At 34.5% G+C, this 22,875-nt stretch overlaps 2 protein-coding genes across 3 annotated transcripts; one reads left to right on the top strand and one right to left on the bottom strand.

The window, feature by feature from the left end:
• Positions 1-2,804: 2,804 nt before the first annotated feature.
• On the top strand, positions 2,805-5,218 carry LOC145612735 (F-box/kelch-repeat protein At3g23880-like). Its single transcript, XM_081668035.1, has 3 exons — positions 2,805-4,039; positions 4,954-4,974; positions 5,116-5,218. The coding sequence occupies exons 1-3, from the start codon at positions 2,805-2,807 to the stop codon at positions 5,216-5,218; spliced, it is 1,359 nt and encodes a 452-aa protein (XP_081524161.1).
• Positions 5,219-18,048: 12,830 nt separating this feature from the next.
• LOC145610106 (uncharacterized) lies at positions 18,049-22,803 on the bottom strand. Of its 2 annotated transcripts, none has more exons than XM_081665369.1 (4): positions 22,670-22,803; positions 21,061-21,315; positions 20,042-20,929; positions 18,049-18,960 (listed from the first exon to the last, which is right to left on the bottom strand). In XM_081665369.1, the coding sequence occupies exons 2-4, from the start codon at positions 21,121-21,123 to the stop codon at positions 18,106-18,108; spliced, it is 1,806 nt and encodes a 601-aa protein (XP_081521495.1). In that variant the 5' UTR covers positions 21,124-21,315; positions 22,670-22,803; the 3' UTR covers positions 18,049-18,105. The 2 variants fall into 2 exon arrangements, with proteins under 2 accessions (XP_081521495.1, XP_081521496.1); XM_081665370.1 differs by lacking the exon at positions 22,670-22,803 and adding an exon at positions 22,202-22,651.
• Positions 22,804-22,875: the final 72 nt, after the last annotated feature.

The raw sequence follows: 22,875 nt of genomic DNA, 5'->3' as shown, positions 1-22,875 counted from the left end.
ATGCCTCATTTTGACTTTATATCACTTGCCTTGCAAACTATCCAATGCAATGCATTATATATAGGACAAAACTATAGATAAACATTTAGAAGAAAAAAAGAAGATATATATACTTCAAGAAGAGGTTGAATGATTTTCCATGAATGGTTGTTCAAGCTGTTAACACAAGATTAGGGGAGATTAGACATATAAGATTTTAGAATCATGACTAAGGTCCTGTTCACATTTACTTAATTTTAGTTCAGTTCCAATCAGTTCAGTTCAGTTCAGCTCTTAATTTCCCTCTCACATAAAATATTTATTTCAGCTCAATTCAGTTCAGTTCAGTTCCAATCAGTTCAGTTTAGTTCAGTTCAGCTCAATTCAGTAAATATAAACAGGCCTTAAGGCATGCAATCATAACCAAACCCAACCTCACCATTGTTCTTGACAGACCTTGGTGCCAAATGCAATACAATGGTACGGTAAAAAGTGTGAGTTGCCAGTTTGTAATAAATCAAAAACCTTAAATAAGTTCATTTGGCTGTTAAACCACATCAAAATCCAGAAACAAAATTCCATTACCAAATACGAGTACATAATTAAACTATGTAGACAAAAAATAAAGATCAACCTAAAATAAGTTACTCGAGCTCGCTTGAAGGGGCAACAAGGGAACCAAACCATGGCATCACTACATATCCATCTTTCCAATCATCCGGCAAACCACATATGTTGAGCTCCTTGAATTTTCCACTCCGCGCATCACATTCAAGTAAAACCACAACATTTCGACCTACACTCACAAGGACTTGTTGACTTGTTGTCCATTCTGTGAATAAGCAAGAGGCAATGGCGGAAAATATGAGGGGATTTCGTTTGGTAATGGTCTATTGAATTGTAAACCCCACTCTTGGTAGGTTTGGTTTTCAACAACACCTTGGCGTAGTCGGATGCCAATTATACTGAAAATAGTATAGTGCACCCGGGTGCACCATGCACATGGTGCACCCGGAAAGAACATTAGGCTTATTTTAAAGAACATGAGGAAAAAAAAAGAACATACGAGTGTTTGAAAAAGAACATGCTAGTATTTGAAAAAGAACATGCATAATAGTGTTCAACACAAGAACATGTTTGTGTTTGACAAAGAACATGGCCCTCCGAAAAGAACATTAGACATATTTTTAAAGAACATGGAATAAAAAGAACATGTTAGTGTTTGAAAAAGAACAAGCCAGTGTTTGAAAAAGAACATGCTAGCATTTGAAAAAGAACATGCATAATAGCGTTCAACAAAAGAACATGTTTGTGTTTGACAAAGAACATGACCTCCGAAAGAACAATAGGCATATTTTAAAGAACATGGAATTAAAAGAACATGTTAGTGTTTGAAAAAGAACAAGCTAGTGTTTGAAAAATTAACCTTGCTTTGTTATCTTCCAGTTGGCTTCAATTCATTACTATTCTTCTTTCTCCTCTAATTGTTCTTTTTTGAACAACTTGTACTTTAGCTTTAATTATTTCTTTTTTTTTAAAAAAAAAAAAACCCCAAATTCACAAAATTAAACACTTTGTCTTTAAAATTATTGACGAAAAACAATTTGCATGTATAAAATTTATACTTACATTTTACTTGAATCCGCCATTTGTTTAAGTTTGAAGGTTGAATTGTTGAAATAAGTTCAATTTTTTTCTTGGGTTTCACTTTGAAGATGAACAATTTTGCTATTTTGAAATTTTTTTGAAAAATAGAAAAAGATAAAAGAGAAAAGTTATGGAGAGAGAAAATGAGTACTTTGGAAATGATTTTTACCCAAATTCATTGAAATTCTTAAATGAAAATGATGGTGTAAAGGAGAGTAAAAATTGGCAGCAAGAAAGAGAGTGATAGGAAGAGAAAGAGGAGTGAGAAATTGCAGGAGAAGAGAGTGATGGATTTGCAGTTGCAAGAAAATAAAAACATGTTCATTTTATACCCATGTTCTTTTAAATATACTAAATGTTCTTTTGGGTGCACCATGAGCATGGTGCACCCGGGTGCACCAACCACAAATTACAATTATACTCTCCCAAGTTTGATTCACACCATACTCCGTCATAACCCATACATGCATAACATCATCATTCAAACCATTTACAAAATGCAAGCGACCCCTTATATCAGCTAATACCCATATATATATATATATATATATATATATATATATATATATATATATATATATATATATATATATATATTTATATAACCAACGCGATCAGGGTATGGTACATCGCGACATTCCTCCCTTCCAAGATCGAAACTAGTTACTTGGCAGGATATCATAAGTGTTAGTACGAGCTATCCAATACAAGGAGTTATTAGAGTAAACCATACATGAAGAACAAGGAATCTTCCGATAAAAACGCATAATAATATCTTCCGATAAAAACGGAAAGATTAGTCAAACAATAAAAATTTTCCAATTAGTTCCACTTGTTAGTTACGTTTTTTATTTTTTATTTTTTATTTTTTAAGAATAGTTACGTAGTACAGTACTGTTACTACTGTATTTCCCAATAATAATAAACTCAAAAAAAAAAAAAAAAAAAAAAAAAAAAAAAAAGAACCCTACAACTCAAGTGGTTAATCCTATTAGGATTATAAATCCTATGGAGTTCCCGTAAAAAAAAAAAAACAAAAAAAAAAACAATTTAAAAACAAAAATTATAAATCCCAATACCATACTGAACCCCAAGTCACGCCATTCAAAATTACTTCCCAAATTTCAACCTTCCTGGTTTTGTCGAATATAAGCCCTAAACCTTAAAATTCATCAACAATGGAGAAAATAAAGAACCTTACTCATCCTACATCAATTATTAGTCAACTTCCATTGGAATTAGAAACAAATATCCTCTTAAAACTTCCAATCAAAGACCTTATTCGTTGTCAATGCGTTTGCAAGCATTGGCGTAATGATATCATCAACAACCTCAATTTCATCAGATCACACAGTCGCTATCTTCACGAGAGTAACAAGACAAATACAAATAACTCCGTCATCTTTTTTTGTTATAAATCATCTCGTTTATACTACTTGGATTACCACCCTCAACATGTCAACGAGTTAACTCGTCTTCCTAACCTTCCAATTAGTATGGTTAATAAACGACTTGTTGGTTCTTGCTACGGATTGCTGTGTTTTGAGGAGTTAAATTTTGAACCTGGAGAACCTAGATTTTTTTCGCTTTATAACCCGGTTATAGGCAATGTTGGTAACACCTTACCTCCATTGTTTCCGAATAATAATGAGGGTAGCGAGAGTATGGTTGGGTTTGGATATGATAGCATGACTCATGATTATAAAATCTTATGTATAGTTTATAATTATCGTATTCCGTATCAGGCTGAATCATATGTTTACAGTTTGAAGAACAATTCTTGGAAATTCATCAAAACAAATACTGAGAATTGTTTAACAGAAAGACTTGATTACGCGTGTTCGTGTATGATTTACTCTAATAACGCCTTGTATTGGATAGCTTACGGTGATAGTCGGCCAAGTATAATAAAGTTCGACCTTGGAAGGGAGGAATATCAAGAGGTACCACACCCTGATCGCGACTTTCGTGGTAGATGGAGTGTTGTTGATTTAAGGGGTTGCTTGCATTTGGTAAAAAATAAATCGCTCAATATATGGGTTAGGAAGGAGTATGGTGCTAAACAAAATTGGGATAAATTGATTCCCACTCAATCACTTGACCAATATATTGTAGATGAATTCGAAAGCCAAGACGACTGGCGTGGACTATTCAGAAGACACTCTCAAGTTCATTTATATTTTCCGCCGTTGCCTCTTGCTTATTCAGATGATGGAAAACAAATCCTTCTGAGTCTAGGTGAAAATGTTATTAAGGCTTTGATTCAATGTGATCTGCATAGTAGAAGTTTTAAGCGGCTCGAAATCTGTGGTTTGCCTGATGATTGGAAATATGGATATGTAGCGATGCCATGGATTATATTGGTTCCCTTGTCGACCCTTCATTCTTTTAATTCAACCTGTTTACTTATAAGGTTTTCCTCTTTCTTTTTCTACATAGTTTGGTTATTGAACTCTATTTAATTTGCTTCTAGATTTTTTTTTTGTTTTTAACTGCCAAGTGAATTTCCTATAAATTAATAACCCGCACTTTAATAATTTTGCACAAGGTATGTTAGTAACAATGAAAAGGTTAGTTGAGTTTGGTTATGATAGCATTGCATTAGTCACAAATCACAATACTCACAAATTCACAATTCTTAAACCTTATGGTTACATTTATTACCGTGATCACTTAACTTAGCATTGCACAAGTCATCCTACCTCTTGAAGTATATATATATCTTTTATTCAGAACGTTATTATGTACTTGAGTTTTTTTTCTAGTAATGCATTGCATTGGGGAAATTCCCTGTTTCTCATGGGGGCATTTTCGTGAATAAATCAACAACTTTTTTCAATATCGTGGGCTCCACAGTTGAATAAAGTTGAAACAGTTGTTGATTTATTCACAAAAATGCCACCATGAGAAACGAATTCGTTTCTCATCATGAGAAACTGGGGCCTCCTCATTGCATTGGATAGTTGTAAATTCAAGTGATATAAAAGTCAAGAATCGATAATTAGTTTAAAACTTGGAAGGGAAGAGTGTCATAAGGTTGGTTCTACACCTTGATAATGGAGTGTTTATTGATGTTGTGAGTGAATGTGAGTTAGTTACTTAGTTAACTAAATAAAGATGTTGCTTGCATTTCGTAAAATGGTTTGGTTAATACGTAGCACTGCACGTCTGGTGCACATGTGATTTGCATTCGATAGTAATTAAGGTTCAGGTGATGGAAAACACATCCTAGTGGATCTAGGTGAAATTTTGTTGCGGATTTGATTAAATAATGTGATTTTCATAGAAGAGATTTTAATTAAGCTGCTCGAATTCTGTGGTTTGCAGGCCTGATGATTGGAATGATGGGTATGTAGTAATACCATGGAATGGCTCCCTTGTTGCCCCTTCAAGTAATTAATTCTACTAGTCTACTGAATTACTAGCTTAGGTTTTTTCCTACTTATATATCTTTGTCTACAAACTTTGGTTATTGAATCTTGTTTCTAGATTTTATAGTGGCTTAACAGCCAAAAGACAATTTACCATGGTTTTGCATTTGGCACCAAGGTATGTCAGTAACAATGAAATGGTTGATCAAGTTCGTTTATGATTGCATTAGTCACGATTTTAAATCTTATGTTCAATTTTGTTACCGTGATTACCTGGATAGTCATTCAAAGCGTTCATCTATATTATAGTTATAAGTTTATAACTTATAATGCATCGCATTAAATAATTTGTAAGTCAATTGTTATAAAGTCAAGAATCAATAACTAGTAAGAACCCTGTCTCCCTTGAGGCTCTTATACTCTGTAAAACCTTAAGAAACTTCCAAGAAACGTCCATTTACTTATCAGAGATCCATGGATTACATATATAATAGTCACCTTGCTTGGAATGTATCATGAAGTAAGGAGGTGTTTGGTATGGGGTCTTTAGGAAAGGATTGATTCCCTTGTAATTGGTTTGGTCTTTTTATTAGACAGTGTGTTATGATGGTGGTTAAAGCTTTAATTGTAGTGTTGTTAGTGCGAATTCGTCTGCGAACAACACTCTTTTCCTTTCGCAAGACAAAAAAAAACCCCTAGTTCAACTAATTGTAGTTTCAAAGAAGAATGCTTTACTTCCTTTTCCGCGAAAAACCCTAATTTCAAAGATGAACAACTACTTTGAGCAACGAAAGAATGATATGAGGAAAATGTCGAAGAACCCTTATTTCCAAGTGTTTAATTGGTGAAAATTGATTTGGGGAAATTGAACTAAGTGTAAAGCAGCATACTTTCTGACTAGGATTTACTCGCCACATAAGCAACATGGTAAGTAATTGGCAAAACAGTTTTCACATGTTAGAAATGGTCGAGCTTTTGTTTCAAAATTTCAAAACTAGCAAAATTACCATCCCGCATGCCCCTGTGATGGACCAACCACTTAGGCACTAGGACGGGCTCTCATTTTGGGATTTATATTAGATTATAAGGGACTATAATTAAATAAGGGATGGAGACAGTATATTGATTAGGGGTGTTCGCGGTGCGGTTTGCATTTTTTTTTCAAACCGGATCAAGCCACACTTTTAACCAAACTGTACCACAAAAGAATTTTTATTATGAATTTAATTATAATCTAAACATTGAACTCTTTTTTTATTTTTTAATTAGCTAATAGTAAAAAATTACTTTGCATATCATATTTCTAGACTATTTTATATACTTTTTAATAGAAATATTATAAAATTGGTATAACGGTTTGCGATTTCACGGTCCAAACCGCAAAACACATCAAAGTGGTTTGCGGTGCGGTTTGGTCTAAAATGTTTTGGAAACCGCACCAAACCGCATCAAAGTGTGGTTAGGTCATTTTCAGGAACTACACCGTAATTTTCAAATTGTAAACCGCACCAAACCAAATTACAAAATTACGGTTATTTTCAGGAATGACCCTAATATTGATGGTTTTGGTTTGAAATTTGACACTAACTTTCGTTTTGTAATAACCTCACATTTCATCAGATTTTATCCATTCCCAACCTTCCTCTTTATCCTTTCATATCGGCAAAGAGCCTTACACCACTCAACCACTAGTCACTAGACTTCCCTGTCTTCGGTGAGTACATCCCCAAATTCCCAAGTTCCCAACTTCCTCTTTATAAATTCATATCCCAATTTATTGTCGAATATACACCCTAAAAACCTTAAAATTCTTCGACAATAGTGAAGAGAGAACCTTACACATCCTACCTCAATGAGATACCAATCGATGCGTTTGCAAGCATTGGTGTGTAATATCATCAGCAACCCCAATTTCATCAGTTTACACACGCGCCATCTGCTGGAAACTTGGAAAGTAACAAGAAAAATCTAAGTGGCTCCATCATCCTTTTTTGTCATCGGATCTTCTCGTTTGTACTCCTTGGATTACCATCCATCCCTGAACATGTCAAGAAGGCAATTCGTCTTCCAATTAACAAAGTTAATCAAAGACTTGTTGGTTCTTGTCATGGATTGCTTCGTTTTCGGGAAATATATGATGAGTTATATTTTGAACCTTGAAAATATAGAATTTTTTGCTTTATGGCGGCTTTGATTCAACGTGATCTGCATAGTGGAGGTTTTAAGCGGCTCAAAATCTGTGGTTTGCGTGATGATTGGACGGATGGATATGTAGCGATGCCATGGATTGGCTCCTTCAAGCTCGCTCGTGTGATTAATTCTACTGGTTTACTAAATTATTAGGTTTGTTCCTTCCTATCCTTGTTTACTTTGGTTATTGAATCTTGTTTCTAAATTTTGTTGTGGTTTGACGAACTTGCATTTGGCGCCAAGGTATGTCAGTAACAATGAAATGGCTGAGTTTGTTTATGGTTGCAGTTATGTTCAGTTTTGTAACTGTGATTGCCTGAGACATGTCTAATCTTGTGTTTACAGTTTGAACATCAATTCTTCAAGTATGTTTTGTTCAAAACGTTCATCTACAGTTTTTTGTTATAATGCATTGCATTAAATAGTTTGTAAGTCAAGTGATATAAAGTCAAGAATCGAATATTAATTTAAAGGAAATTTTGACAATTACCACCTTCTGTTATGTCCATTTTAGCAATTACCACCTTTTATTTTTTATTTTGAAAATTACCACCTTCTATTTTCAAAAACATCAAAAGTTACCACCTTCTTGACTCCCAACTACCACATGACGTCATTTTGGGTTCATTCTTTCCCTTTCCTCCCTATTTCCTTCACATTTCTCATTTTTAACTCGATTCTCATCCCCCCTCTCACTTTTTTTCCCCCAAACAATCAAAAACACTTCAATTCACTCCTCCAAATCAAAATTGACGAACAATTATTGGTGGTTTGGGGTAAAAAAAAGTGAAAGGGGAGATGAGAATCCAAATAGTAATGAGAAATGTGAGGGAAATAGGGAGAAAAAGGAAAGAATGGGCCCAAAATGACGTCACGTGGTAGTTGGGGGGCAAGAAAGTGGTAATTTTTTATGTTTTTGAAAATAGAAGGTGGTAATTTTCAAATAAAAAAATAGAAGGTGGTAATTGCTAAAATGGACATAACAGAAGGTGGTAATTGTCAAAATAATTTAAATCCTATCTGATTACTAGTTAAGTTTACCTTTTTTGTTTTTTTTTTTTTTTTTTATAGCAAGATGGCATGATAGCTGATACGATTTGCAGTACATGGCTTGGTTTAGAATAAAATCAGGAAATATGTTTTACAGAATCTGCAGAAGAGGCAGAGTTCTAGTATCCTTACATTCCATATGACATAACACAAGATGACAAAACCAAATGCATTGTTGATTGGCTCCCTCGTGCTACTGGCACTTGTATTCTCACATAGGAGTAGTAATTGTATCAATTTGTGCTTCTTTTTTTTGTTTAGCTGTTAGATTTAATTGATGCAATTCTACCCGTAAGCAGCTAAGCAAATGTGAAATGAATAAAAATAACACCTATTAATCTTAAACTAGTGTTTAGCCTGAACGATGCCCCGGGTCTATATGTTAAATATTCTTATATTATAGTTTCATGTATTATAATAATCTTTATGCTTTGTTTAAAAAAAAAAAAAACACTAATGATCTACATTAACTATATTTAAAAAGATTAATTTTACAAAAGTATCAGATAGCAAAGTTGATACGATTTCTAATTTACTTTCTAAAGGGCCCAAGTTCAATTTCTAGCATATGATTTGATTATAAGATGCAGACAAAGATTTAGCTTTAAAACTTACTTTCTGAATGGCCCAAGTTTATATCCTAGCATATGATTTCTAATGGGAAATTCCCTGTTTCTCATGGTAAGAAACGAAATTTGTTTCTCATGGGGGCATTTTCGTGAATAAATCAACAACTTTTTCAATATTGTGGGCTCCACAGTTGAATAAAGTTGAAAAAGTTGTTGATTTATTCACAAAAATGCCACCATGAGAAACGAATTCGTTTCTCATCATGAGAAACTGGGGCATCCTCATTTCTAATAACTAAGATGCAGACAAAGATTTAGCTTTAAAACTCATGTGATGCACTATACTGGAATATTGAGATCTAAACTTTGTATCAAGTAGGTTCAAAAATTCAATCTTGAAATTATTTTGAACTCGAATGACTAGAACACATTGTTATTGTAAAGTCCTTAAATTTTGTTTTATACTTTGATAATTCTCGTTGAGGAAATATTTTGAAAAATAATGAAATAAAAAAAAATTATTATATTAAACATTCAAAACTCTTTTTTTGTCATTAAACTCTAAATTATGAATGTAAATAATAGTTTCAGACTTTCAGTACTTGACTACTTGTATATAACGATCAAAGAACAAATTTGCCAAAAGAAGTCAGTTCATAATTGTAATGCTAGAATTATACCAGTATTAATTAGGTTCTGTTCTCATTGACTGGACTGAACTGAGTTGAACTGAACTTGTAACACCCCAATAATTCTCTCTTAAAAACCTGTGAGAAACCTGTAAATAACCTGAACAAATCCAAGAGAATTACTGGTATGCTACCGCCACGTGTTCAAACGTTAAGGCTATCTCAGAAGTTAGCAGCGGAAAACCAAAACAGTTTTAAATAAACCTCAAAGCAAAGTATTTAAATTAAAATAAGTATTACAAGTTGGAACCTTTAAGGCCCTTATTCAAAACCCAAAAGTAAAAGTAAGTAATTAAAATTCATTGTTAAAACAAACTTAAACCAAGAGAAATGGTGTCAAATGAAATCGAGTTAAATAAAATCAAACTTGCAAGAAAAGCGAAAACAAGCAGCCAACTCTCTACTCAAGATCCCACAACCCTGATGAATGCTGCATGTGAGAGAACCTGTGGTTATTCTGCTCCCCAATATTACAAGTGTAAAAATTGGATCGTCACAGGGTCATTTGAAGGCGAAGGCCATGACCAAAGAAGAACACACACACAAAAGCACGCAATCAGCAAAGCCGAGTACATACAAGCTGCAAAGTAAAATAAGGAAGTACTTAACATGCTACTAATAATCAATCATACGCATAATTAAATCACAAACTCGACACACGACTCGATTATTTAATTTATTAAGACTCCACTAGCTAATAGTAGCTAACTCATTTCAATTTATTCATTGGATTTAGCAATAGACAAGGTTGTCCAACCCATGTCCCATTTGGAACATCAATAAAGAAAAACCCCATGCCTCCTTTCGGAAACATCAATAAACATCCAACGACCACGGGCGCGACTCCGTGACCGTAGTTAGTATGAGATCTCACCTAACTCCTAGTTTTGAAAAAGTATTTGAAATAAGAGACTCGTAGATCAGACGGCCTCGAGAAAAGTACACGGCTAATACCCCATGTACCCCAACCCCTGATTGTCATTACTCCAGAAGTGCACCAATCCAGAATTTTATTGCTCATCCATCTTGCACTATACGTGATTTACAGGTTTAGACTTGGTGATGACTCACATTGATAACAATTCAATCAATCCAATATCAATTCAATCAAGTAAAACAACTTTTCAATTTCAATTCTTGATTTATTAGTGGCAAGCAACATTTATTATTTATTCCTTTACTACCTCGGTGTATAAACACCTTGAGTGCATAAGGCACCCCAAACTCTTAACCTTGTCTTATAAGACATGAACCATTCCTTTACTCATCCTATTTCATTAAATCATGAATGAGTAATAATTGAATTAAAAAATACGAAGTATAATTTTATTTATTTACTAGAATTCTTTTAATTATTAAAAAGGATCACCTGTACCCAACAAAAACAATTTAATAAAAATATCAAATTTTCATTCCATGCAAATATAAATCTAGCATGATGCATACTAACATACAGTATAGTACTTACAATCACCTTTTACCTGCGATCATTACAAGTAGTATTAATAATCACAGTTAGTATGGAAATCCAGCTACACTGCGCTGCTTATTAGCTATCTCGTACAACTTTAAGAAGATACAAGAATAATGCCGTACCCAACATAAAATACTTCTATACCTCATAATAGTTCATTTGTGTATTGTTGGTCATGATTTAAACTAAGGAAGTTGGATCTTCTTCTCCATTTTGCTCTTCTTCTCCATTTTGATCTTCTTCTGGATTAGTGATAGGCGTGATTAGGTATAGTATGCCGTCAGTGACAACCACGTTAAGCCGGCGGAGAAAGTTTAGGGAGAAGGTAGGCCAAAGTGAAAGCAATAGAATGCAAGGGTAAAAGTATAGGAAAACTGGATTTGGACATAGGAGAGAAAGAAGGAATGCACAGGTGATTAGTACAGACCATCCGTCTCGAAGACCAAGACGTAAGAGGATGATGAGGAACCCATCATTAGCATCTAGGGTGAGACAAACTTTCAAGGAAACGAAGAGAAAGGCTAGTGTAATAGTAGATGTGATGATGGAAGATTTGAGGAGGAGATTATATGGGCAATCGGAGAAAAAGAATGCTAAGTAAGGTCTTAGAAAGCGATTAATGAGAAATAGAAGCAACCATCTTAGTTCATAGTAGTGTAGGGAGGATTCCGGTAGTGTGGGATGTGGGAGTTGTGTATTAAAAAGGCGGCGTAGCCAAGGATAATGATGATGATGAGGAAGAAGATGATGAATAAAGGTTTGGATAGAGGGCCATGTACAAAGGAGGAGGATAAAAGGATGGCAGTAGTGAAAAAAAGAGGTCGGAGAGAGGAGGGAGAATATGAGGGCTGCCGCGAGGAACGGGAAGAGCCACCGTCCTTGTCTACGTTGCGCTAAAACGGAAACACCAACGGAACCATCTTGGTTGTTAAATGATAAGTAGGATTTCAAAGAAAGTAACATGAAAATGAGCAGTAACATGAAAATCAAGATTGCTTGCAAAAGACCTTGTAATGAGATGGAAGAGTGATATGCGAAGAAGAGGGAAAATTGGGGCCTCAAAATATTGATTAGAATTAAGAGAATCCATGTTAGTTGAAAGAAGCATTTTTTTTGATGAGCTTGGAAAGGCAAAGGCATGTTCTCTGAATTTTTAATTTCTGAAAGAAGGGTTTGCCGTTTGCGTTAATGCAGACCCGGAGAAAGTAGGCTGGTTTTATAGGTTTATTTGAAGCTGGGAATGTTGGGAGTGAATTTGTGAGTGCATTGGTGTGCATCAGTGCATGACGTATATGAGTTTCTATTGCGTAAGAAAGTCATACTTTTTCCGGACACAAGAATATTTTCCTGAGAAATGAAATTAGGAATCTCCATCACGCAATTTATTAGTCAACGGTCAACTAACAGTGTATATATATATGCACTGTTAGTGACGTTTTGCAAAAAAGTGACGTTATCTCTTCAGCTTTGACGTTAACGAAGGATGTTTCATTCCCTCATTTGAAAATTGAAACCCAGGCTTTTCAATACTCCATGCCTCCATGGTCAGCTGCTCAACCTTCAATGGTTAAACTTGCAACGAGGACCTCAATTCCGGCGACACTTTATCGCGGTATCTAGTACTGAGGGCCTCAATTCCCTCATTTGAAGTGGACTGGACAAACGCTGTTGATATCTGAGTTGTACAATTACTGAGTTGTAAAAATGGGGGCCCTGTGCAATTACTCTGCAGTCGGTCTGTTTGCACAGGGAAAGGGCCGGCCCTGGGCAGTGACTAATTCACAAGACTAGTTTAGGTTATAATATCAGTGTAACATATACTTCGAGTGTAAGAAATATTAAAATAAAAGTTGCGTGTAGCTAGGGCTGTACACCGGTCCAAAACCGGACCGGACCTGGACCGGACCTGTTAGGACCGGGGACCGGACCTGATTCTACAGGTTCGGGTCAGGTCCAGACCTGAACAATCAGGTCCGGGTCAGGTCCAGACCTGAACAGACCTGTTTTGTGTTTTTTTTTTTTTAGTAAATAAATAACGTGTTGGACGGCTTGGACTTGTTTGCATAAAATCTGAAAATATCTCCGGTCCCGGTTTTAGACCTGATTTTTATTTTTTATTTTTTTTACTCTAAAAAATCAAATTGAAAATTAAAAAAAAAAATACCTACTAACAAAATTCAACTAATAGTTACACAATTACATTGAATTAATTTCAGACTTCCGATTTCACATTGAAAAAAAAAAAAAAAAACCAACAGGAAGCACTAAAGCAGGCACCACAACGTCCCCACACCGTGAGCCCAAATCTGGTGGTTGCTGAGTCGCGGAATCACGCGATTTGGTGGGTTCTGGGTCGCGCGATCTGGGGGCCCCGATCTAGTGGTTGCGATCATTGGAGCCGCGGGACCTAGTGGTTGCGATTGCTGGATCGGAGCCACACGAGAATGGTGAATAGCCGCAGCCCGTAGGTGTCTTCGTGGTGGACTGGTGGTTATCGATGACTTGGTGAGGCCGTGAGGACTTGAGGGAGATTGAGAATTTGAGGAGAGAAGGTCAGAAGGAGATCATGAGAGAGAAAGGAGAAGATTGAGAGTGAGATATATAATTGAAGTTACTGCTAGGGTCTGCTACTATTGATAATTTACAAGAAAAAAGAAGCATCTTTTCGGTTTTCAGGTCCAGACCTGAAAACCCCGGTTTTGGACCTGATCCGGACCGGGACCGGAAACCTTAAATTTTAAGGACCGGGACCGGACCTGAATCTACAGGTCCGGGTCAGGTTCGGTCCCAACAGGTCCGGATCAGGTCGGTTTTCAGGTCCGGTCCTGTTTATGTACACCCCTACGTGTAGCAAATAAATTTTATTTATTTTAAAAGAAGGTAGTGAAGTTGTTCTGTGGACCCTTTATTTCATTATTTGTGGGTTTAATTCCGCCCTTACCATTCTCACACCGGGGTTAAATTTGTGCATTTATAAGAACAATTTTCAATTGGATTTGGTTGCCTAATATGGACAAAATGAATGACAAATAATATTCCTCGTAAGCATTCTCTCTCCTACAAATTCTTAAATGGACTTGGTTCACACTAATTTATTGTGGACCACTAACATTAGAGAAACTATGATTATTTTATTTATAAAAAAAAAGTCACTATGATAAAATGAAGGTCACTATGTTGAAAATAAAAGTCATTTTTGTAATATATAGGCTATAAGAGGTTAATTTTTTTAATGATATATTTTATAAGGTCAATATAAATAATAAAGGTCACTATGATAAAATTAGGATCATAACGTCGGACTTCAAGTTCACAATAGTATTAAACGTTATACAACTTTTAATAAAGGTTACTATGTTAAAAATAAGGTTACTATGTTGAAAATAAGGGTCACTATGTTCAATGTAATGTCAGTTGCATGTGTATAAAGCTCGGGTCCACAATAATATTATTGTGGACCAGGTCCACGCAAGTATTTCTGTCTCTCTCCTCACTCCTTCTCTCTTTACATCATTTCTCTTTTATTTTCTCTCTCATCAAAAACTTTATTGCAAAATTATTACAAAATTATCACAAATAATCACAAGAAACCTTTCTATCACTACGAAATTCAATAAACAAGACAAACTTTGAAAGAGTAAGTTATTTGTTCAAATTTGGAACGAAAATACTATAGTTTATTAATTTTTTTTGTTGCAATTGTATTTTGGAAACATAATTGAAACATCAACATTGGAAAATGTATCATCGTAAGTATCATACTATTGCTTTAGTATTTTTTTTTGTTCAAAAACTAGTAAATTAAACCAGTACATTCTTCAACTTTTTTTTACAGAGTGAAAGAAACAGTAGTATTAATAATTAGTTCCTGTCAAAAAAAAAAAAAAAAAAATAGTTCGTAGTGATTTTTTTTTTTGGACAAATGTTCATTTTCATTTTGATAAATGATCATTTCTATATTGAAAAATGTGCACTTATATATTAGTATACTATCATTGACATAATAATGTTAATTGTTTTTCAAAGTTTGGAGTGGAAAATTATTTTGATGAATGTTCATTTTTATTATTGTAAGATGTTCAATTGCATAATAATATATAGTCATTCACAATTTTTCATATTAACATTTTGATAAAAGTTTATATTTGTGTCATCTTCTTCCCAATATTTCATGTTCATTTCAATTTTGAATTTCAATATATGTTTTTTCTTATATGAATATATGGTCAATATATAACATATTGATAGCTTCAAGGGTTTATTCACGTATATATTTCATGTTCATTGATCGGTATCTTTATAATAGATGGTCATTTCAAACTAATATATGTTCATTTTCAACTGATATATGTTCATTTATATACTAATAGATGTTCGTTTCCATAATAATAGATGGTCATTTCAAACTAATATATGTTCATTTATATATTAATAGATGTTCATTTCCATAATAATAGATGGTCATTTCAAACTAATATATGTTCATTTATATATTAATAATATTCGTTTCCATAAAAATAGTTGACTATTTTCAAATTAATATATGTTTATTTAAATATTAATAGATGTTAATTTTCATATTGATCATGTCAACTAATTATATAGTAGATGTGATGATGGAAGTTTTGACGAGGAGATTATATGGGCAATCGGAGAAAAAGAATGCTCGGGGGAAAGACTTTTGGTGGGTTTTTTACTCTTGATGAAGGCCTGGTTTTAAAGAAGCTTCCTAATTCCTATTTCTATAAAGGCCTGTCATTTTCCCGCACCCCTTAGTTTCAATCTTTCATCCCGCACCACATCATTATTAGTCTAACATTTTTTTTTAATTTTTTTGTTCTTTAAAAAACCTTCGCTTTTTTTTTTTTTTTTTGAAGGGGAAAAAACCTTCGCTTTCATCACATCATTTTTTTTTTTTAATTATTTGTTTTTTTTTACAAGAATATCTTTGTTTATACGTGTATCATTATTATTGGCCTTAGATTTTGCTTAGTATTGTCGTAGGCCCATAAAGAGAATGAAACAGACTGCAGTCAGGGCAGTCACTAATGAGTCTACGGATGTCCTTCAGCACATAGCCAAACTCATTCGGGATTTGGCGACTTTCCTCAAGTAATGATACAACTTGATGTTGTCAGTTTCAAGTACAAGATCAGTGTAAACACAAATTTTAAATCTGTAAAATGTAGATTCAAAATGAATGCAACAAAGAGTTAATTTTATTAAGGATTTTTTTGTGAAAAACTACCTTTTAAAAAAATTGTTGTAAATGACTACCTCTTTTTTAAAAAATGTTGTAAATGACTACCACTTGCCGGAATTTCGCCGTTGACTCACTTTTCCGGCGTTGACTAGAATTGCTCTATTCACCTAAGGGTATGTTCTATTCACCTAATTCCCTTGATCAAAAAAAAAAAAAAAAACAATTTAGAGGATATAGTTCCAAAAGCTATTCATAAGAATTGCTCCGTATTTCAAACTTTTTAAAAGGTAGGGAATTAGGGATAAATGTCTACACACTATTCTTAAAAATTCAAAAACAAAATAGACAATTAGCATTAATAAGGGCAAATAAATAAAAAAAAACAATTTAAAGGGTATATTTATAATTTCTCCGAAGTAGTGGGTCTCATATTGTCATGTATCGTTGTTAATGTAAATAATTACTCCCTCCGTTTTTAAATACTTGTTTCATTTCTCTTGGACACGCATGCCGATGCTAATCTTTGATCACTAATATTTTTAATTATCAATAGTTTTAACTTCGAACAATTGAAAATTGATAATCTATTCATTGAGATGATTCCAACAAGTACTTACACAATATCTTTTTTTTTTTTTTAATGTATAAATCACAAACATTAGTCAAAGTAGGATAAATGAATAGTGCAAAAAATAAAATTGGAGCAAGTATTTTAAAACAGATAGAGTACGTAGTACTCATATTATACATTAGCTTTACGTGTACATGATAACATGAATAGGATGATCATGGAGTTGAAGGATATTTTGTCTCCTATCTCCCTTAGAAGTGACCTAGGTTTGATCCTTACCCCACCGCTTCTGAGATATAGGAGGGGCATCCCCGGTATCGAGTAAAGAATTGAAGTATGGGTGGATTAGTTAATTAAAATTTAAACATAAATACTTAAGAAATAGGTTATATATACTCCGTACTTTGTATGATAGAGCTATGATTGTGTATCTTTGTTATAAGCTAGCTAAACAAAAAGTAAATATGAGCTGTGATTTACTATTAATTGCACGCCCATTTGAGTTCAAAAAGTAAATATGGGTTGATTTAGTAGGACATCATTAGATTACATGAGTTCAAAAAAGTTAATTATAAGCTGATTTAGTAAATATTGACTGTAAAATTCGTGGATCTTGTAAAGGTCCATGGATTAGAAATAAAATCATGAAAGAGTCTCTTGTGGGACTTTAGAATCCGTTAATATCAATTTGGATCAATAAACATCCAAGTACCTTGACTTTGATCACTTTATCGCACGAAAAATGTTGATTAAGTTCTTCTTTCATTATTTTATTTCTAATCCATGCACCTCTTTAATCTTTATTCCATTTTTCGCTTTTTTTTCACAATTCTAGTACGGAGTATTCATATGAAAATTTAGCAACTTTTTATTGAGATTTTTTGTTTGTTCATATCCGAACAAGATTGTCATCTATAGTCATAATCTCATAATCTCGTGTCCTTTATTACTCGGTAAAAGAATGCCAAAAAAAAAAAACACGAAAAAATTGTGTTAGAATCACGTCACTCGCAATCTAATATTACCTCCGTTAACTAAAAGTTAATTTTCCAAACTTGTAACTAAAAGTTAACGGAGGCAGTATATAAAACAGTTAATTTTCCTTTTCACATCAAGTCTTACTACTTCGTATACAGGAAGCAGTGATGCAAGAATCTTTTATAGTTCGCTAAAACAACTATAAATGATTTCTAAGGAATTGGATGATAGAATAGCCAACTTCATTCTTGTGAATTTGCTAATTTTTTTTTAAAAAAAAAAAAAAAAAAATCATTACTAAATTTCTCAGTAAGATTTGTTCCAAGGTTTCCGAGAGCTCAAGTATTGTTTTGAATTATCATCTGTGGCCATCAATTTACATATCTAGATCATTGCTTTACATGAATTTACAAGTTGCCTTGATATATGAATCTCACAGAGAAACTGCTTACGACATACAAAGTAAGTTCTTACACCAATTCCATACTGTCGAACAAAAGATCTCAAGTTTCTGCCTGCTGATACATTCCTTACCCATTTTCTCCTACTTGTTGCTTCCTTTTGATCGGTTACAAAGAAACCAGTTGCCGGTACATGAAAGTTACCTTCAGTATCTTGTGTTTGATATATCCTCTCCAAACTTTCAGCAGGCTTCTCGATTCCTTGATCCTTTTTCATTGTATGTATGTCGTGTGTTAGGACATTATTCATTACTCTTTTGGCCTCATTTACTAAACCAATTGAATGCCAAGCATCTGCAACAAGTCTGACAGTACTGTCTTTAGGATAGATTCCACTGTCATCCATGGTTTGGAGCAAATCCTCTGCCTTCCAAGGCTGCTTGGCTTCTCCAAAACCCCATATCAAAGTTTCGTAAGTTTTCAGATTTGGTGAAACCCCCATATCTTTCATCTTTTCATACACTCTCATTGCATATTCCATCTTTCCTACACTGCACCAACCACTGATCACAGTAGTGAATATCACGACATTTGGATGTACACTTGATTCACTCATAGACGTCAAGAGTGCTTCTGCTTTATCAGGCTCACCTGCACGGACATAGCCTTTGGCAAGGATGCTGTACGCATGGATATCAGGTTGTATGCCAGCCTTTGACATGTCATCAAACATATCCTGGCATTTTGACATTAGTCCTGCTGAACTCCATGCATTCATTATTGTGCTAAACGTGACCACATCTGGCTTGATCCCGAAATCTTCCATCAAAAATAATGCCTGTCAGAAGCAATAGGAATTATAGTGTAAGGAAATATAAGATAGAAAACAATATACTTAAATGGTACTCTGCTCCTTTCATCTCACTGTCAAGTAAACATCTTCCATTTGGGATTTCCCGTTCAAATGACACCTTCTATACAGGATATCCAACAATTTAAGTAACATCCTCCATTTTTGGAAAATTCCATAGTTAACTCAATATACTAGTTTAGTCAATTTTTCTCAAAAGTTGGCCTTGCATAATTGCACTCACTTTTTCATTCTTGTTAATCTCCTAACAGTATGTACAAGTTACCTAGCATGTGGACCGAGGGAGTACTTGATTTAGGGCACAACAATGCTCAAATTAGATTGGCATAGACATGGTTTCAGATTATAACCTCAAGCACAACTTCCAAGTCACTGTATCTATCTGCTACAACTGGTCACTAGCTAACATCCACAATATAAATGTATATGTGAACCGGAGCCAATAACTTCCGGTTTTTCTTTCCACGTTAAGGGGAGGCAGGGGGAAAGGATTCATTCTCTTCTCATAATCCAGCAAGGTATAAGATCCTTCATCATGACCTAGCGTTCTGGCACTGCCCCCCCCCCCCCCCCCCCCCCCCCTCCCTCTCTTAAGCCAAGACCTCATTGTATAAATAGCACTACTCATTGGTAAAGTTATTATATGCACCCAGGGATAAGGTGCACCTTCTCATATATAAAAAAAGAAGCTCATATGCCTATGTGCGAAACATGTAAGTAGGTACCATTGAGGAGGTGCACTTGGTGCTAGATGCACTGAGGTGTATAAAGGATGCTCTGACTCACTACTGTTACTAGTATGCCTGGAAAGTTGTTCTGACCAAGTAATACTATGCCAAAACATATTCTCCACATCTAAAAACATGCTCTCTTTATCGTAATTGTCTAATGAAGAAACCCTTCTAGTATAATACCAGAATAATAAATTCAGATAAGCTATTCTCTAATTCTTGATGCAGAGCATGGACAGGAAGTGTGACAAAATTGGAGCCTTCACCTACTTAACATGTGAAGTAGAAGGCGCTCATGAAGAAAACAAATAGCTTACCTCATCAACACCATCAGTGTCCATGGAGTCTAAAAATCCTTTTATCAGGGTGTTGAACACAATAAGATTGGGAACCACTCCTAGATCCTTCATCCGATAGAGAAATCGTAATGCATCAGCCATATTTCCTTCAGTACAATACCCACTGATGATGATACCACATGTCCGTTCATTGGGCTGAATTTTGTTCTTCTGCATTTCATGTATCATTGCTTCAGCTTTATGAGTCTCTCCATTCTGTGCATAAGCCCTCGCTAATGTGTTGTAGGTGACAACATCAGGTTGCAGACCCGTGGCTACCATTTTATATACTGTATTCCATGCTTCATTAATGCTTACTTTGCACCAAGCTCGAACTAGAATATTGTAAGTCATGTCATTTGGTTTGACATTTTCTTCTTCTGACATCAGCTCTAGTAACTTCAATGATTCTTCAGGCTTCCCAGCTAGGCCATATCCCTTTATCAGTGTATTGAAAGTACTGATAGTTGGTTTACAGCCATTTTGCTTCATCTTGTAGAAGATTCTCATCGCTCCTTTCATGTCACCTGCTTCACAATAAGCATTTATGGCAGCATTGAAAAATATAGAGTCAGGTTTCAATCCCTTGTCCACAACCGTAGAGATGAGAGAAGGAATTGATTTGATCTTCTTCTGAGCAGTAAGGGCAGCTAAGAGTGTAGTGTATGTCACAAGAGTTGGCTTGTGTCCCTCTTCCGTTAAGCTTTCAAAGATGGCAAAAACTTCCTCAGGTTTCTTCCTTTTCACCAACTTGGTCATCAGTTTCGTTCTAGAGAGAACTGCTTGACAACCGCGGTTTTCCAAGCAGACAATGCAGCAGTTCCCAGAAGGAATCTCATTTGAAGCAGAGGTTGGATATACTTTATCCTGAAAACATATTGACAAAAATATCTAATATCAGCTTTCTCACAGCTGGTTTTCATGACAGGCATTGCAGATGAAGAATTAATTGCAGTATATCTCAAGGAGCGGGAAAGAAAAAGCAATAGCAGCAATACCACAGCTGGTGAAGCTCGAACCCATTTCTCCCTTGAATTTGTTTGTCCTTTCCTTTTTTCCATGAAGAGGTTTGTGCCACTTCCTTGGATAACAATTGACCGCTTCTTTCACCTTCAGAGCAAGAAATCCGACTTCAGAGCCTTAGCAGAACATGATCATAAACCACCATTCATACACCCTGGCCAAACTATTGAAGTGGAGAAATCATAGGCCATATATCCAAGGAGGGTCAACGAGCTGCCTCCATTACGGTCCTACACAAAAAGATGGTGCATTCATCATTTGGTTAATACTTGATCACAAATTTGTTTGTGGGTCAGTCTAGTCTGTAAACTGATCATCAGCAAAGCAAAAACAACAATGAAATCTCCATATCGTGTTGTCTTTAAGCATCAGACTTTCACTAATAACTTCATGAGGTTCACAGATTAGCAATATGTTCCTTTACTTAAACTCAAATGTTCAAAGTGAGACAATGGACCTAGAAGAACCTGCATACCGCGTCAAAAAAGGCTGGAATCTATCAAAAACAGAAAAGACATCTATGGTATTTCGGAACCCTCAACAAGTTACTGAACCACCCTTCAAGCTCACAAGAGAAACAAAAAAAAAATCAAATCTATGAAATACTGATTACTACTACTGCTGAATTGCTATAACATACTAAGCATAAATTTATCCCTTGAGAAATCAACACATGTAAACTAGCCAAGATTAGCACACTTGGTCAGAAACCTTCGAGTTTTTGTAGTTGTTGTATCAGGATTCTAAATTTCTAATTGCCAACTAGCCAAGGTAAAAGATAAGAACTAAATTTACTACGTAGTACATCATTATTCTTGCATAAAAATAAAATAAAATTGAATTCAGTCTCAAAGTATTCTATTGGAAAAGCCTACCAAGATAATGTTCTTTCTCCATGTGATAAATTTCCTTTTCTAAGCAATTTATTCAACTTTTTGGCATCAGTTTTAGTACAGGATTAAACATCAATTACAATCACCATACAATATATATCTCAAGCAGCTACTGCAAGAGAAAGGCATACGCGTTTCAATCCACAGACCACTATGCTATAACAATTGCAGCGATCACATTATCATAAAGAACAGTAAGAACTAAAAACTAAATTCTACTTACCAATCTGGAATTAGTTGTCACGTTGTCACAAAGTTTTCATGACGATTTTTAGAACTAGACCCTTTAATTTTAGAATAGCTGGATTATTAAAATCTACTCCCCTGCTCCCATCACTAAATTAAATCAGTTCAGCATATTGGCAAATCTAATCATAAATCAAAACTATATTCGTAACTCAGGTGACAACTTTTTTCGAACATCCTACAACTATTCAATATTAATTCCGAACATAAAGAGTATTAGAGGCTGAATCATGTTCAAAACACTAATGTTATATACTCTATCAAAACAGAATCAAGAAAAACCCCAAGATTTCTGATGAATTGGACAAGAATGATGAAATTCCATCAGTGAAATAAGTAATATAATCAAGAATCATTAAATAGGATCAAATGGAGTAAGATAAACAGAAAGAAAGCAGAGTAAAGCATACATATGATTAAAATAAATTAGTGGGAAATTGAGTACCTTAAAAATAGTTGGGAGGAGAGAGAAAAAGAGGAATGTTTGAGGAAGATTATAAGTAGATTTTAGGGAGTTGAGTTATGTGTTGTGACAAGAAATAAGAAATCTTATCCACAAATATTATGTGAAATAAGTTATTGGTTGAGTGAATTTCTACTGGCTCATATTCAAGGATGTTGGGAACTATTTTTGAGGCACCCAACTAGCCA

Source organism: Chenopodium album, chromosome 24 (assembly GCF_948465745.1).
Source record: "Chenopodium album chromosome 24, dcCheAlbu1.1, whole genome shotgun sequence".
Classification (NCBI taxonomy): domain Eukaryota; kingdom Viridiplantae; phylum Streptophyta; class Magnoliopsida; order Caryophyllales; family Amaranthaceae; genus Chenopodium; species Chenopodium album.
Note: the sequence above shows the minus strand (reverse complement) of the source record. Positions and strands in the feature narration are given on the sequence as shown.

Coding starts and splice junctions, on each gene's coding strand:
- LOC145612735 (XM_081668035.1), top strand. CDS start 2,805: ATGGAGAAAATAAAGAACCTTACTCATCCTACATCAATTATTAGTCAA. Junction 4,040..4,953: donor TCAACCTGTTTACTTATAAG/GTTTTCCTCTTT, acceptor TGTGGTTTGCAG/GCCTGATGATTGGAATGATG. Junction 4,975..5,115: donor CCTGATGATTGGAATGATGG/GTATGTAGTAAT, acceptor TCTTGTTTCTAG/ATTTTATAGTGGCTTAACAG.
- LOC145610106 (XM_081665369.1), bottom strand. CDS start 21,123: ATGGAAAAAAGGAAAGGACAAACAAATTCAAGGGAGAAATGGGTTCGA. Junction 20,930..21,060: donor TTCGAGCTTCACCAGCTGTG/GTATTGCTGCTA, acceptor ATATGTTTTCAG/GATAAAGTATATCCAACCTC. Junction 18,961..20,041: donor ACACTGATGGTGTTGATGAG/GTAAGCTATTTG, acceptor TGCTTCTGACAG/GCATTATTTTTGATGGAAGA.